At 35.8% G+C, this 14641-nt stretch overlaps 1 protein-coding gene across 3 annotated transcripts in view; it reads left to right on the top strand.

Moving 5' to 3' along the window:
- Window positions 1–14641, top strand: part of INTS4 (integrator complex subunit 4) — a 110481-nt gene that overhangs the window by 31587 nt on the left and 64253 nt on the right. For all 3 annotated transcript variants that reach the window (XM_040630903.1, XM_008707380.2, XM_040630902.1), the window contains exon 5: window positions 13905–14090. In XM_040630903.1, the coding sequence (XP_040486837.1) occupies window positions 13905–14090 (186 nt within the window). The remainder of the gene's footprint in view (window positions 1–13904; window positions 14091–14641) is intronic.

Genomic DNA, 14641 nt, shown 5'->3' with positions numbered 1-14641 from the left:
AAGACAAACCTGTTAATTTGGTAGGAGGAAAATGTTTTTCTTTGAATTTCCTTTTTATTTTTTAATTAATTATTATTTTTAAACTTTCCATTTTAAAAGATTATTAGTGAGGCTTCATATTTGTGTTTCATTTCTATTTCCTCTCTTCAAATAAACTTTTCATATTCTTTGCTAGTTTCTCTTGTGGGGTTTTGTTTGTTTCTTCACCGTTTGTAGAGGCTTATAATGGAGTAAAAATTTGAACCATTTGAAAATGGTAGATCTGTCAAAAGCTTTGCAGACTCAAGTAAATAAAGACTATGATGCATAGCTGCAGTTAGTATTTATATTGCCTAATGCCATTTTGTTTGTGATTTTGTCGTACAATGTGCTTTGAGATAAGATTCACATACAGTAACATTCACCTTTTTGATAGAAGTAATACAAAGTATGTTCTCTAACCAGAATGAAATGAAATTAGAAATCAGTAACAGAAAGAAATTTGGGAAACCCCTAAATATGGAAATTAAACAACATACTCCTATATCACCAGTGGGTCAAAGAAGAAATCAAAAGAGAAATTAGAAAATACTTGGAGATGAATGAAAATACAACATACAAAATTTACAGGATGCAGCTAAAGCATGCATAGAGGGAAATTTATTACTCTAAATGCCTATGGTTAAAAAAGTCAAAAGATCTCAAATTCGTAACCTAACCTTCCACCTTAAGACACTGGGAAAAGAAGAATGCACTAAATATAAAGCATGCAGATGGAGGGAAATGAGAAAGATTAGAGTGGAAATTAATGAACTAGAGAATAGAAAAACAGTAGAAAAAAAATCAATGAAACCAAAAGCTTGTTCTTTGAAAAGATCAACAAAATTGACAAACCTTTAGTTATATTGCCCAGGAAAGAAAGAGGGAAGACTCAAATTGCCAGAATCAGAAAAGAGGGAGCACACATTAATACCCATGTGATAGAAATAATAGAAGATTATAAAAGAAAACTATGAATAACCATATGCTAATAATCTAGGTAATTTAGATGAAATGGACAAATTTCTATAGAGAGACAGACCATCAAAACTAACTCAAGAAGTAGACAATCTGACTAGACCTGTAGTAAGTAAAGTAATTAAATTAGTAATGAGAAAAACAGAAACCTGACAAAAGCTTACGCTCAGATGGCTTCATATCAAACATTTAAATAGATACACCAGTTTTTCACATTCCCCCCAAAAGGAGTGAATACTTCCCAGCTCCTTCTATGAGGTGAGTATGAGCCTAATACTAAAACCAAACAAAGACTTCACATGAAAAACAAACTCTAGACCAATGTTTTTTAGGAATATGGATGTAAAAATCCTTAACAAAATGCTAGCAGGTCAAATTGAGCTATTTGTAAATAGGATTATACACCATGACTAAATGAGATTTATTCCAGGAATGCAAGTTGGCTCAACATCTGAAAATAAATTAAAAAAAGAATAAAGGACAGAACTCCATGATCATCTCAGAATAGATTTAGCAAAAGCATTTAACAAGATCCAATATAATTTCATTATAAAAATACTTAAAAAAAAAAAAAAAAAAAGCCTGCCAGTAGAATAGAACCTCTTCAGCCTGATAAAGGCCATCTGTGAGAAACTGCCAGCTAACATATTAATAGTGAAAGATTGGATGCTTTCTCCACCTAAGATCAGGAGCAAAATAGCTATGTTCTTGTGTCTTATGTCTATTCTACATTGTACTGGATGGAGGTTCTAGCCAGGGCACTTAGGCAAGAAAAAGAAATAAAAGGCATCTATCCTGGGAAGGAAAAAGTAAAACTATCCCTGTCTATTCACATGACATGACCTTATATATGAAAAATTCTAAGGAATCCGTTAAAAACCTATTATAAGTAATAAGTTCAGGAAGGTTGTAGGATACAATATCAATGTACAAAAAATCAGTTGTATTTCTGTATATTCGCAGTGAGCAATATGAAAATGAAATTAAGAAAATCCATTTATTATAGCATCAAAACTAATAAAATACTAATACATTTAACAAGAGAAGTACAAAACTTGTACCTGAAAACTATGTGGATTTTCAAAGGGAACCAAGATAGCCAGAACAGTCTTGAAAAAGAACAACACAGTAACAGATTTCAAAACTTACTAAGCACCAAGAGGTAGGTGTAAAGATCAGGGAAATAGAATTGAGAACCCAAAATTAATCCCATGTGTCTTTGGTCAACTGATTTTTGAAGGGGTACCAATACCATTCAATGGAGAAAGAACAGTGTGTTCAACATGTGGTGCTAGGACACCTGGATATCCCCCTGCAAAAGAATGAATTTGGAAACTTCATTAACACCATATGTAAAAATTAACTCAGTGTATCAAAGATCTAAATTTGTCAGCTAAAACTATAAACTTAGAAGAAAACATAGTTGTAGGTTTTCATGAGCATGGATTTGGCAGTGGATTATTAGATATGACAAAAGCACAAGGAACAAAAGAAAAAATAGATAAATTGGATTTCATCAAAATTGAAGAATTGTGATTGGAAGGACACTATCAAGAAAGTGAAGACGGTCTGCAGAATGGGAAAAAATATTTGTAAATCATGTCTAATCTCTTTGTAAACATCTCTGAGAACCTAACAATAAAAATCCAAATAACACAATTAAAAAATGGGCAAAGGACCTTAATAGGCATTTCTCCAAAGAAAATATACAGGTAGCCAATAAGCAGAAAATAATGCTCAGCATCTTCAGTCATTAGGGAAATAGAAATCAAAACCACAATGAGATGATGCTGTTTCACAACCTTTTGGATTGTTATACTAAAAAAGGCTTGACCATACCAAGGTTTGGTGAGGATTTGGAGTAATTGGAGCTCTCTATTTCTGGTGGAAATGTAAAATGCCTTAGCTGCTTTGGAAAACAGTTCAGCAGTTCCTCAAAAAATTAATGGCTTAGTATATGACCCAGCAGTTCCACTTGTAGCTATGTATCAAGAGAACTGAAGCATATTCACACAAAATTTGTACATAAATGTTTATAGCAGCAATATTCATATTACTTAAAAGATGGAAACAACCCAGATGGCCATCTCAGCAACTGATGAATGGATAAACCAAATACAGTGAATGTTCTTTGACCATAAAAAGGAACGAAATATTAGTATACACTACAGCTGGATGAATCTCGAAAACACGTTGAGTGAAGGAAGCTAGTTAAAAAAAACTTACATATATGATTCCGTCTATATGAAATTTCCGTAATGGGTAAATCTAACAGAGACAGAACCAATGAAGACATACAAATGGCTGACAGACACATGAAAAAAATGTTCAAAATCATTAGCCATCAGGGAAATTCAAATCAAAACCACATGGAGATACCACCTTACGCCAATTAGAATGGCAAAAATTGATAAGGCAAGAAACAACAAATGTTGGAGATGACGTGGAGAAAGAGGAACCCTCTTACATTGTGGTGGGAATGCAAGTTGGTACAGCCACTATGGAAAACAGTGTGGAGGTCCCTCAAAAAGTTAAAAACAGAGCTACCCTATGACCCAGCAATTGCACTACTGGGTATTTACCCCAAAGATACATAGTGAAGAGAAGGGCCATATGCACCCCAGTGTTCATAGCAGCATTGTCCACAGTAGCCAAACTGTGGAAGGAGCCAAGATGTCCTTCAGCAGATGAATGTGGTCCATATATACAATGGAACATTACTCAGCCACCAGGAAGAACGATTACCCAGCATTTGCAGCAACATGGACGGGTCTGGAGGAGATTATGCTAAGTGAAAGTCAAGCAGAGAAAGAATTATCATACGGTTTCACTCATTTGTGGAACATAAGGAATAGCAGGGAGATTGGTAGGAGAAGGAAGGGAAGAATGAAGAGGGAGGTAAACAGAAGGGGAAATGAACCACGAGAGACTATGGACTCTGGGAAACGAACTGAGGGTTTCAGAGGGGAGGGGGGTGGGGGATTGGGCTAGGCCGGTGATGGGTATTAAGGAGGGCACGTATTGCATGGTGCACTGGGTATTATACGCAAACAATGAATCATGGAACACGACATCAAAAACTAATGATGTACTGTATGGTGAATAACATAACATAATAAAAATTTTAAAAAAAGGAAAGTCGATTAGTAGGTAGGTACTTAGGGCTGGGATAGATAGAGGAATACGTGACTGGTAGCAAAAGGGCATCTCTTTGTGATGATGAAAATGTTGGAAGATTAACTGTGATGATGATTGTACCCATACATAAATATACCGAAGACCATTGAATTGTGTACGTTAACTGGATGAATTGTGTGGTATGTGAGTTATATTTCAATAAACCTGTTATTATAAAGAATTCACTCTTTGAATTTGAAATGTGGTGAATCTTTCAACATTGTTTCTTTGGCGGTTGTGAATAATGCTGCTGTGAATATTTGTTTACAGGTTTTGGTTGGAAGTATGTTTTCAGTTCTCTTGGGTCTATTTATCCTAGGAATGACATGGCAGGGCTATTAAACCTATATTTAACTTTTTTGTTAAATTTTTTTTAATTGTGGTAAAATACATAAGAATTTTTTCAGTTTAAATATAATTTTTTAAGATTCAAAAAACACGCATAACATAATATTTACCATTGTAATCATTTTAAAGTGTACAGTTCAGTGGCATTAAGTATTTTCTTTCATGCTACCATCTCCATCATTCATTCACCCATCTCTTCACTTCGCAAAACTGAAACTTTATGAGTTAAACAGTAACTTCTCATTCTCCCCTCACTCCCAGTCCTTAGCAAGATGCTAGGTGCCTTTCACCGAGAAAGAGAATTCTGGGAAAGTATTGGGTTGGGGCAAAATCCAGGCACCTCAGCAATTTCAAACTTACCCCCCCCCAATTATAAAATAATGTAGGGGTGCCTGGGTGGCTTGGTTGGGTGGCTGACTCTTGATTTCAGCTGAGGTTTTGATCTCAGGGTTTTGAGTTCAAGCCCTGTGTTGGGCTTCATGCTGGGTGTGGAGCGTACTTAAAAAAAAAAAATGTAAGGAATTTCCATATATCCTTCTCCCTGATTCACTAATAGTTAACTTTTACCACATTTGCTTTATCATTATCGCTGTGTATATACTTATTATTTTTTCCTGAATCATGTAACAGTAAATTGTAGTCATAATGCCCTTTTTCTACTAAAGTAATACTTAAATACTTAAGTGTATTTCTTAAGAAGGATATAATTTTCGGGCACCTGGGTGGCTCATTCAGTTAAGTGTCCAACTCTTAAATTTTGGCTCAGGTCATGATCTTAGGGTTGTGAGATCGGGCCCTGTGTGGGGGGCCATGCCTGGTGTGAAACCTGCTTAAGATTCTCTCTCTCCTTCTTCAGCTGTCCCCACACCTCCTGCTGGCATGCACGTACATTCTCTCTCTGAAATAAATAAATACATCTTTAAAAAAAAAAAGGATGTAATTTTTATAAACACAGGGCAATTCTGAAAATCAGGAAATTTAACTTGGTACAGTACTAATACTAATCTCAGCCTTTATTCAAATTCTACTGATTGTCCCAATATTCTTTATTATATAAATTTTTGTATATAAAATATATTAATTTATATAATAAATTTTTATATAGATATACAAATTTTATATATAAATATACATTTTTATATAAATTTTTCTTTTCTGGTTCAGGGTCACAGATTGCATTTAGTTTTCATCCCTTTTCTTTAATTTGGAAAGGTCCCTGTCTTTGTCTTTTGTGACCTTTACATTTTTGAAGAATATAGACCATTTATTATAGAATGTCTTTTAATCTGTGTTTATCTGTTCAGTCTTTATAATCTGTATTTCCTCTGTTTAGATTCAGGTTACGTATTTTGGCAGGAGTACCACATCAGTAATATTTGTTCTCAGTTTATCATATTATAAGGCACAGATGAGGTTTGACTCATTATTGATATTAAATGTGATACTTGGTTAAGATGATGACTACCAGGTTTCCTGTTGTAGAGTTACAATTTTCCTGTGATTAATAAGTGATTTGTGGGAGATACTTTGAGTTGCTGTAAGTATCCTCTTCCCCATCAAATTTTTATTCACTATTTTAGAGACTATTAATAAATTTTGCTGAGTCAGTTGTTACTCTGGTCATTGCAAAATCATGATTTTCTAACTCTTGTTCCTTATTAGTTGACATATTACTGTAAGTAAAGCTCTCCTTCCCTTCTTTCCTGTCTCTCTCATTTTATTCAATATATTATAATCTATTTCTATCATTATTATTATTTGAATTTCAGATTGTTCCTTTATATATGTCTTTCGAATACAGGCTATGAATCTGCTGTATTTTTTGTTTCACATTAGGAAGAAAGTCATGCCTTGAAGTACTCTTAACTCTTCAAAGTTCATCTCATTTTATCCTGTCAATACCTTTGAGGTACATTGTACAGCTAATCCTCATTTGAGAGATGAAAAGATTTGGTTCACAGATTTGGCTAGGAAATTAATATTCTTTTCATATATAGCATCTGTAAAACTAAAGTTGGAGATCTGCTTTCCTTCTATCTGTGAAGATTTTTCCAGGAGAACAAATATTCTTCTCATTTTTTTTGTATAAGTCTCTCTTAGAGCCGGGTTTTATTCTTCTTTGTCTGTTTCCATCTCACCTTTTCATCCAGCCTCTCTGTTTCCTTTCTGTTCCTTTAATTCTGTGGCGTTAAGTATAGAAAACTCTTAAAAGTCAGCAGATATAACCATATAGCATTTTAACATTTATAAAATTCTACTCGAATATTATGTATGGTGTGTTAGGAGAGTATATCTGTTAAAATAATTTGCATACAAAGTACACTGAATTTTTATCTGCGCTTGAAAACAATCCATGTTGAAACTGAATGAGTCATTAAGTTATTTTTGTCTTACTTAAGGAACTTCATTCTCAGATTTTCTTGATATACTTAACTATTGATTTTTTTTCCCTTATAGCAGTAGTTTTAAACTGGTTGGTTTAGCTTATTTTTTTTTTTTTAAAGATTTTATTTATTTATGTGACAAAGAGACAGCCAGCGAGAGAGGGAACACAAGCTGGGGGAGTGGGAGAGGAAGAAGCAGGCTCCCAGCGGAGGAGCCCGATGTGGGACTCGATCCCGGAACGCCAGGATCACGCCCTGAGCCGAAGGCAGACACTTTAACGACTGCGCTACCCAGGAGCCCCGGTTTAGCTTATTTTTGACATGGATTGCTCTTATTATTGAGGATGTGGTTTGCTTACTCACTCCATTAATATAAAAATGATGTCACTTTAGTAGCCTGTGTATAACACCAAAATAGCATCATCTGCAGAGCAGACACACTAGGCAGCTCTTAGTGATGATGGCATCATGCAAGAAATGACCTGTATGGGAAGGACATCATAGAACTGTAATTGCTGCCCCGAGAGTGTGATTTAGACTTCTGCTGTCTTTTGGCCTAACATTCTGTGTGCAGTAATAGGCTGGTTATATAGAAGTGTTGCCTGGTTACCTTAATAGAAGTGGAAGGTTTCAGTTTGTTGTTTGAAAATCAAATAAAGTATTTGTTACAGTGGAAGCAACCTTCAGGGGCTGGTGGGTCAGTCAACAGTTTAGTTATAAGAAATGATGTTTTCCTACTAAAATAGTTCGTTAAAAAAAATCCTGTTTTATTAACTGATAGAGTCATTGTCAGCTTCACATCTGAAGTTTCTCATAATTTCTCAGTTTCACTGTCTTAATTTGATTGATAATTTTGAGCTTTAACTATATATAAGGTATGTGAGGACATTTTGCAGCCTAAATTACTTGGAGGCAAGAATTAACTCGGATCTAAAACGTTTGAGTGAACCATTTTTATAATGAGACGTTCTGTTTCTGAGTGCCCCACCCTCTCAGCATAGTGGCTTTCTCCCAGGTTTCCTTTGTTCTCTTTTCCAAGTAAGCCTACCTGCCCATCCCATATCCACGTAGGACATAGCTTCTCACCAAGTCTAGGTTTGTACTTAATTCAGGACTCTTCTCCTGGAGCATTCTGGTGTGAGCCATTAATAGGTGCTCTCTACGTTTCATGACAGACTGCCCTGTTGTTGTTAGATAGCCATCACTAGAAAGCTCATGCTTGTGTGATCCAGATCAGCAGACCTATTTCATCTAGGTGCCCACTCTTACCTCTGACTCCTCTCCATTTTCTGTTTTTTGCCATCAGTTGGTCTTCTGTTCCTTACCTGTTCTCCTTTTCTTCTTAAGTAGTTGTTTTTTTTTTTTTTTAAGTACATGCTAAATGCTTGGCACTATGCTAGGCACTTGTGGTTACTGAATGTCCGTTATGTCCCAGACACTATTAGCTAATTTTACATACAGTAGTTCTTTTTGGGGGGGTTGGGGAGGGAGACAGAGAGAATGCGAGAGCGAGTGAGTGCGAGGACACAGGTGTAGAGGCAGAGGAAGGGGGGAAGAGAGAATCCCAAGCAGGCTTCATGCCCAGTGCAGGGCTGGATCCCACAATCCTGAGATCATGACCTGAGCTGAAATTAAGAGTTGGACGCTTAACCAACTGAGTCACCCAGGCGCCCCCCATACAGTAATTCTTAAATGAGTTCACTTAGTATACTCACCACAGAACTTCATGGTAGAGGATATTATTACTATTTTTACAAAGTAAGGATTTCTAAAAATTTGTGGGGGTTAGTGAAGATCACATAGAGACTACGTAGCAGGACCAGCAGTCAGACCTGGGTCTGTCTGACTTCAGTTCCTGCTCATTCAGCTATGCTACTTTGCCTCTCAGACAAGAGGTGAAACAGTTTATGGAATCCACTTTGTCTGCAAAGCTTCCTATACTTCTTGAGGCATTCTCTGAACCTCTTTGGGTGTGGTTCTGTTATTGCTGCCTCTTTCTTTTTATGTTCTTAAAAATACACTTATTCCTATGGATAATGTAATGTTTTTCTTTTTTTAAGATTTTATTTATTTAAAAATGATTTATTTATTTGAGAGAGAGCACTTGTGTGCACACACTCAGGGGGGAGGGGCAGAGGGAGACTCTTCAAGCAGACTGCCTGCTGAGCATGGAGCCCGATTCAGGGCTTGATCCCACCACCCATGAGATCATGATCTGATCCAAAACCAAGAGTTGGATGCTTAACCAACTGAGCTACCCAGGCACCCCAAGATTTTATTTTTAAGTAATCTCTACACCCAAGATGGGACTTGAACTTACGACCCTGAGATCAAGAGTCATGTGCTCGACTGAGCCATCCAGTTGTCCCTATTTTTCTAATGTTTATGAAACATTGGTTCATAACCAATAACATGGTTAATAAAATAATGTGGTTATTTTATTTTTTATATTTTTATATTTTATTGTATATTTTTTTTCACGTGTATTTAGGCTGTTAAATTTTTTTTAAGTCTCAAACTTGCAGAAAAATTGCAAGTCCAGTAATAGAGAACTTTTCTTGTGAACTATTTTAGAATAAGTTCTAACATAGTGCCCCATTACTCTTGAATACTTCATTGTCTATTTTCTATAAACAAAGATATTTTCCTACATAACTTCAATATGATCATCAAAATCAGGACAGTAACATCAGTGTATACTACCATTTGATCCTCCGACCTCACTCAGATTTCAGTGTTGGACGAATCATGTCTGTTACTGGTAAAGGATCCAGTTCAGAACCACATCTTGCATTTTAGTCACATCTCTTTAGTCTTCTTCAATCTGGAATAATTCCTCAGTCATTACTTGATTTTATGATGTTGACATTTTTGAAAATTATAAGATAGCTATTTTGTAGAGCCTTCCAGAATTTGGATTTGTCTGATATTTTCTCATAATTAGATTGAAGTTACCACCTTTGGCAAGAATATCACAGATGTGATGCTCTTATTGCATCCTGTTAGGCGCTACACCGTTTTGATTTGTCCTATTACTAATGATGTTAGCTTTGATCACCTGGTTAAGATAGTGTCTGTCATGTTTATTCACTGTGAAGTTATTCTTTCCTTTTGAAATGAGTAAGTATTTTGTAGGGTGGCACTTTGAGACTATGTAAATATTCTGTCATCAAACTTTCGGTTTGTTTATATCAGTTATAAACTCACAGATTCCTTATTTATTCAGTGGGTCACAGTTTGTTACTATAATTATTCACCTTGGTCTTCGTATTTTCCTGATTTGAAAAACAACAACAACAAAACTAAATTTCCTGATTTGGCCAAATAGGAGCCCCTTTAAGCTGGCTTCTGTGTTCTTTTGACTTCTTTCTATTGTTCTTCGAATACTTCCTTCTTCTCTGGCACAACAAAATAGTCCAGGCTCATCTTGTACTTTCTGTACTCTAGCTCCAGAATCAGCTATAATATATTTACTTATCTGATACATCTTCCTGTCCGTTCAGTTTGTGTGTGTGTGTGTGTATTACTTATACAAAGTATTGGTAGCCTAGTTAGCTAATCACAAGAATTGGTTATTAATTTAGTGTCAGTATGTTTATCATGTAGTGATTAGAAACCAGAGTAATTCTTCATGCTGGAGACTGGTGATATTTGGGAGTAACAGTATAAATATATTAGAGGAAAATAGGTATTGTGGAGCTTTTAAGTATTTAAGATGCAAATTCCCAACTCTGTACATAATGAGCAAAGTTTTTAAAATCATGAGGTTATTCATGTAGCTGAGTGGGGAAATGAGCTCTGGACTGAGTGGGTGTCAGGAGTGTGTTTTTAGACATATCACTTAATCCTTATGGTCCTGTAGAATAGGGAATTGGCAAATAAAGACAGGTCAAGAGAAATGCGTGATTATTGAGCATACTTCCAGAGACTGTTGTGATTTCAAATCAGTGATTTCATTTATAGATAGAAAATCCTGGGAAATTTGTAATTGAAGGGAATATCTAAAGATACTTGTTTTGTATTGACATTTATATATGTAGTTACCTTGTAATGAAACCATATGTATACTTTATCTGTGACCATCTACCTTTCTTATTATTTTAGATTATGGTAACAATAGGGGCGCCTGGGTTGCACAGCGGTTAAGCGTCTGCCTTCAGCTCAGGGTGTGATCCCGGCGTTATGGGATCGAGCCCCACATCAGGCTCCCCTGCTATGAGCCTGCTTCTTCCTTTCCCACTCCCCCTGCTTGTGTTCCCTCTCTTGCTGGCTGTCTCTGTCAAATAAATAAATAAAATCTTTAAAAAAAATAGATTATGGTAACAATAGCTAATAGTCATATTAAGCTTGTAGTGTATCAATTTTTTTTTACATTTATATCCCTATTTGAGCCTCATGATAACCATGTAAGTTAGCTGAGGCAGCTATTGTTCTTTCTTTATAGATGAGGAAGTGAGGCTCTGAGAGGTGACTTGATTCTTGACTGATTTACACATATTATGAGTCAGAGCTGAAATTTGGAGCTGGTCATATATATATGTATATTTATAAAGCTGTTCATAGATGTATATATATTTTATATTATGGAAATTGCAGATTTACTGTTATTTCCAGTCTTGAGTGTACATTTGACAATTTTTATACTGTGCAGTCTTTTTCATAGATTTTCTCCTCTCACTTTTTGTTGTTGTCTGCTCCAGACAACATATTTTTATTTTTTATTTTGCTCTAGTATTTTAAGGCAAATAGCTGACATCATGTTATTTAAATCATAAATACTTCAGTATACATCTATAACTGATCATTTTAAAAAATAAAGCCATGATGCCATTATTAACAGTTACTCTATATCAGTTCATACCAGTTCATATTAAAATTTCCTTAATTGCATAGTTGGTTTCTTTTGGATTAGCATCCAAAAAGACCTACGTATTGCTTTGGATAGTCTCTTAAATTTCTTTTAATCAGTAACAATGCCCCCTTTTGTTTTTATTTTTTCTTTAAATGCCATAAATTTATCGAAGAAACTGGGTCATTGATCTTATAGAATGTTCTACATTCTGAATTTGTTTGATTGCTTTTTTTTTTTTTTTTTTGGTGTAATGTCCATGTTGACAGTGGGAAATGCCCTACTTACTGGTTTCTTTTGTCCTTTTGATCTGGACTCCATTAGTCCTTGATATCTTCCTTGCTTTCTGGTGCAGTGTCCCAGGCTCTTACATATTTCTTCCCCCAGTCCCGAAACCAGACATTTCTGTAAAGAGATCTGTGAACCCAGATTTTAAAACTTCAGGCACCATTCACTTTTCTTTATACCGGTGTCTTTGAGCATTGTGATCTGTTGGTGGGTAATGCAGTCAGTTTTATAGGCTATGATTAGTATTTTTTTTTTAAGGATTTTATTTTTAAATGATGTCTACACACAGTGTGGGGCCTGAACTTAGCAATCCTGAGATCAAGAGTCATTTGCTCTACTGAGCCAGCTAGGCACTCCATCATGATTAGTATTTTTTGTAAATCAAAATAGAATTAAAATGTCAGAGTATATCACATGATGTAAGGGTAAATACTGTTTTGTTAAACTTTCTGTATATATATTTGTATGTGAATACTGTGTTGCAGTATAATGGATATTTCTTACAATGGATGTAAAAAGCTTAGAAGTCAGAGTTCCATGCTATACTATCATGTACTATACAACCACATCTCTTTAAAGTATTTTTGGTTCCTGTTACTGCATTATGCAAATAGCTTACTTCGGTAGCATAGGACTAGGTATAGCAATAGATAACTGATAATTTGTTAAAAATACTGGTGAGAAGAGCTAACATGAAAAAGATTGACAGTACTTAAGTGTTGACAAGGATGTGGCACAACTGAAACACGGTGCATCAATGGCAGAAGTGTAAATTAGTTAAATTAGTACACCTGCTTCGGAAAACTGTTTGCTACTTGGTGGTGTCTTCTTAAGCTGAACATATACATGTCCAGTGACCCAGCAACTCTGATCCTGTTTATATCCAATAGAAGCTACATTCAAGCTACCACAATCATGGTAGCATTATTAATAGCCAAAAACTGGAAAAAAACCAAACATCTACCGACAATGGTTTGTGGTATAGTCACAAATGGAATACTGTATGGTAACGAAAATGAATGAACCATTGCTATATGCTATATTATGGATGAATCTTACAAACATAATATTAAGCAAGAGAGGCCAGACACTATTTGATTTTACCAAGTATAGAAATAGGCAAAATTAATCTATGTGTTAGAAGTCAAGATATTGGCTATTTTTGATGGTGGTGTAGTTAGTGGGGGAGGGGGTGAGAGGGGTTTCTTGGGTGTTGGTCATGTTCTGTTTCTTTATCTGGGTGCTTATTGTATGTGTGTATTCATTTTGCGAAAATTCATTGAGCTGTACACTTAAGCTTTTTGCATTTTCTGTGTGAATATTAAAAGTTTTTGTTTTTTTTTTAAAGATTTTATTTATTCATTTGAGAGAGAGAGAGAGAGACAGCCAGCAAGAGAGGGAACACAAGCAGGGGGAGTGGGAGAGGAAGAAGCAGACTCCCAGTGGAGGAGCCTGATGCGGGGCTCAATCCCGGAATGTTGGGATCACGCCTGAGCCAAGGGTAGACGCTTAACGACTGAGCCACCCAGGCGCCCTGAATATTAAAAGTTTTAAAAATTAATAAATTTTTGTTTTGATTTTAGATTTGATAGCATATAAAATGCAACTTAGGGGCCGTTTTTAAAGTACTTTCTCTTAAGGCAAACTCGCTGTTGGGAATGCAGTGATGAACAATTGGGGATCTTATATTTGAAGGATTTATGGTTCTTTTGGAAGACATAAACACAAGTAACATGATCTTAGACAGTGTTGAGAATGTAGTGTTTGGAGTCTTTCCTAAAGTTGATACAGTGCTTTGCTTCTGGTTTTTTGTTTAGTTTAAGCAATCTTAATCATGTCCTTTTGTTCTTTTCTTTTTATAGCACCTCTCAGATACCTCCCATGGTGTAAGAAATAAGTGCCTGCAATTACTTGGCAATCTTGGCTCTTTGGAGAAAAGTGTCACAAAAGATGGAGAAGGCCTAGCTGTCAGAGATGTCCAGAAGATTATAGGAGATTACTTCAGTGACCAAGACCCACGTGTCAGAACAGCAGCTATAAAAGCCATGGTAAACATGATCATGGAAACTAAATGGTGACAGTTTTGTTAGTTTGTTTCTTTTGTTTTTTAAGTTCATGGCCAATGTTGGATGCTTTCTGAACCACCCTAGGGTGTACCTTATGCACACTTTGAGGAATGTGATGATGGCATCACAGAACTCAAAGGCGGACATTCCTTGTATAGCAGGTGTGCTTTTCTCGGGCCTTTCTGGTTGCTTTCACCCTTATTTCTGAAACATGGAGGGTACAACTTAGACCTGTTACAGTACCAAGTCATATCCCTCCGGCAGGTCCCTGGCGAAGGATGGTGCGTTGTAGGGGGAGGTGGTGTTAACCATTTCTTCTTCAGCCTTCTTGTCATTATTGAATATTTTTCTGTTATCCCCTTGGGACACTTGATGGGTTAGATTTAGTAAGTCTCTCAGTGTTTCTGCTAAAAAGTCTTTGACCAGATATCTTATTTATATAGCAGTGCTTTTGGCTAACGGGAACTATGTTAATCTGATATAATGGGGGAAAATAGATGAGATTGTGGGGGAGACATTGGGAATATTGATCT

This window comes from Ursus maritimus, unplaced genomic scaffold, assembly GCF_017311325.1.
Source record: "Ursus maritimus isolate PB19 unplaced genomic scaffold, ASM1731132v1 scaffold_16, whole genome shotgun sequence".
In the NCBI taxonomy this organism is placed as follows: Eukaryota; Metazoa; Chordata; class Mammalia; order Carnivora; family Ursidae; genus Ursus; species Ursus maritimus.
Note: the sequence above shows the minus strand (reverse complement) of the source record. Positions and strands in the feature narration are given on the sequence as shown.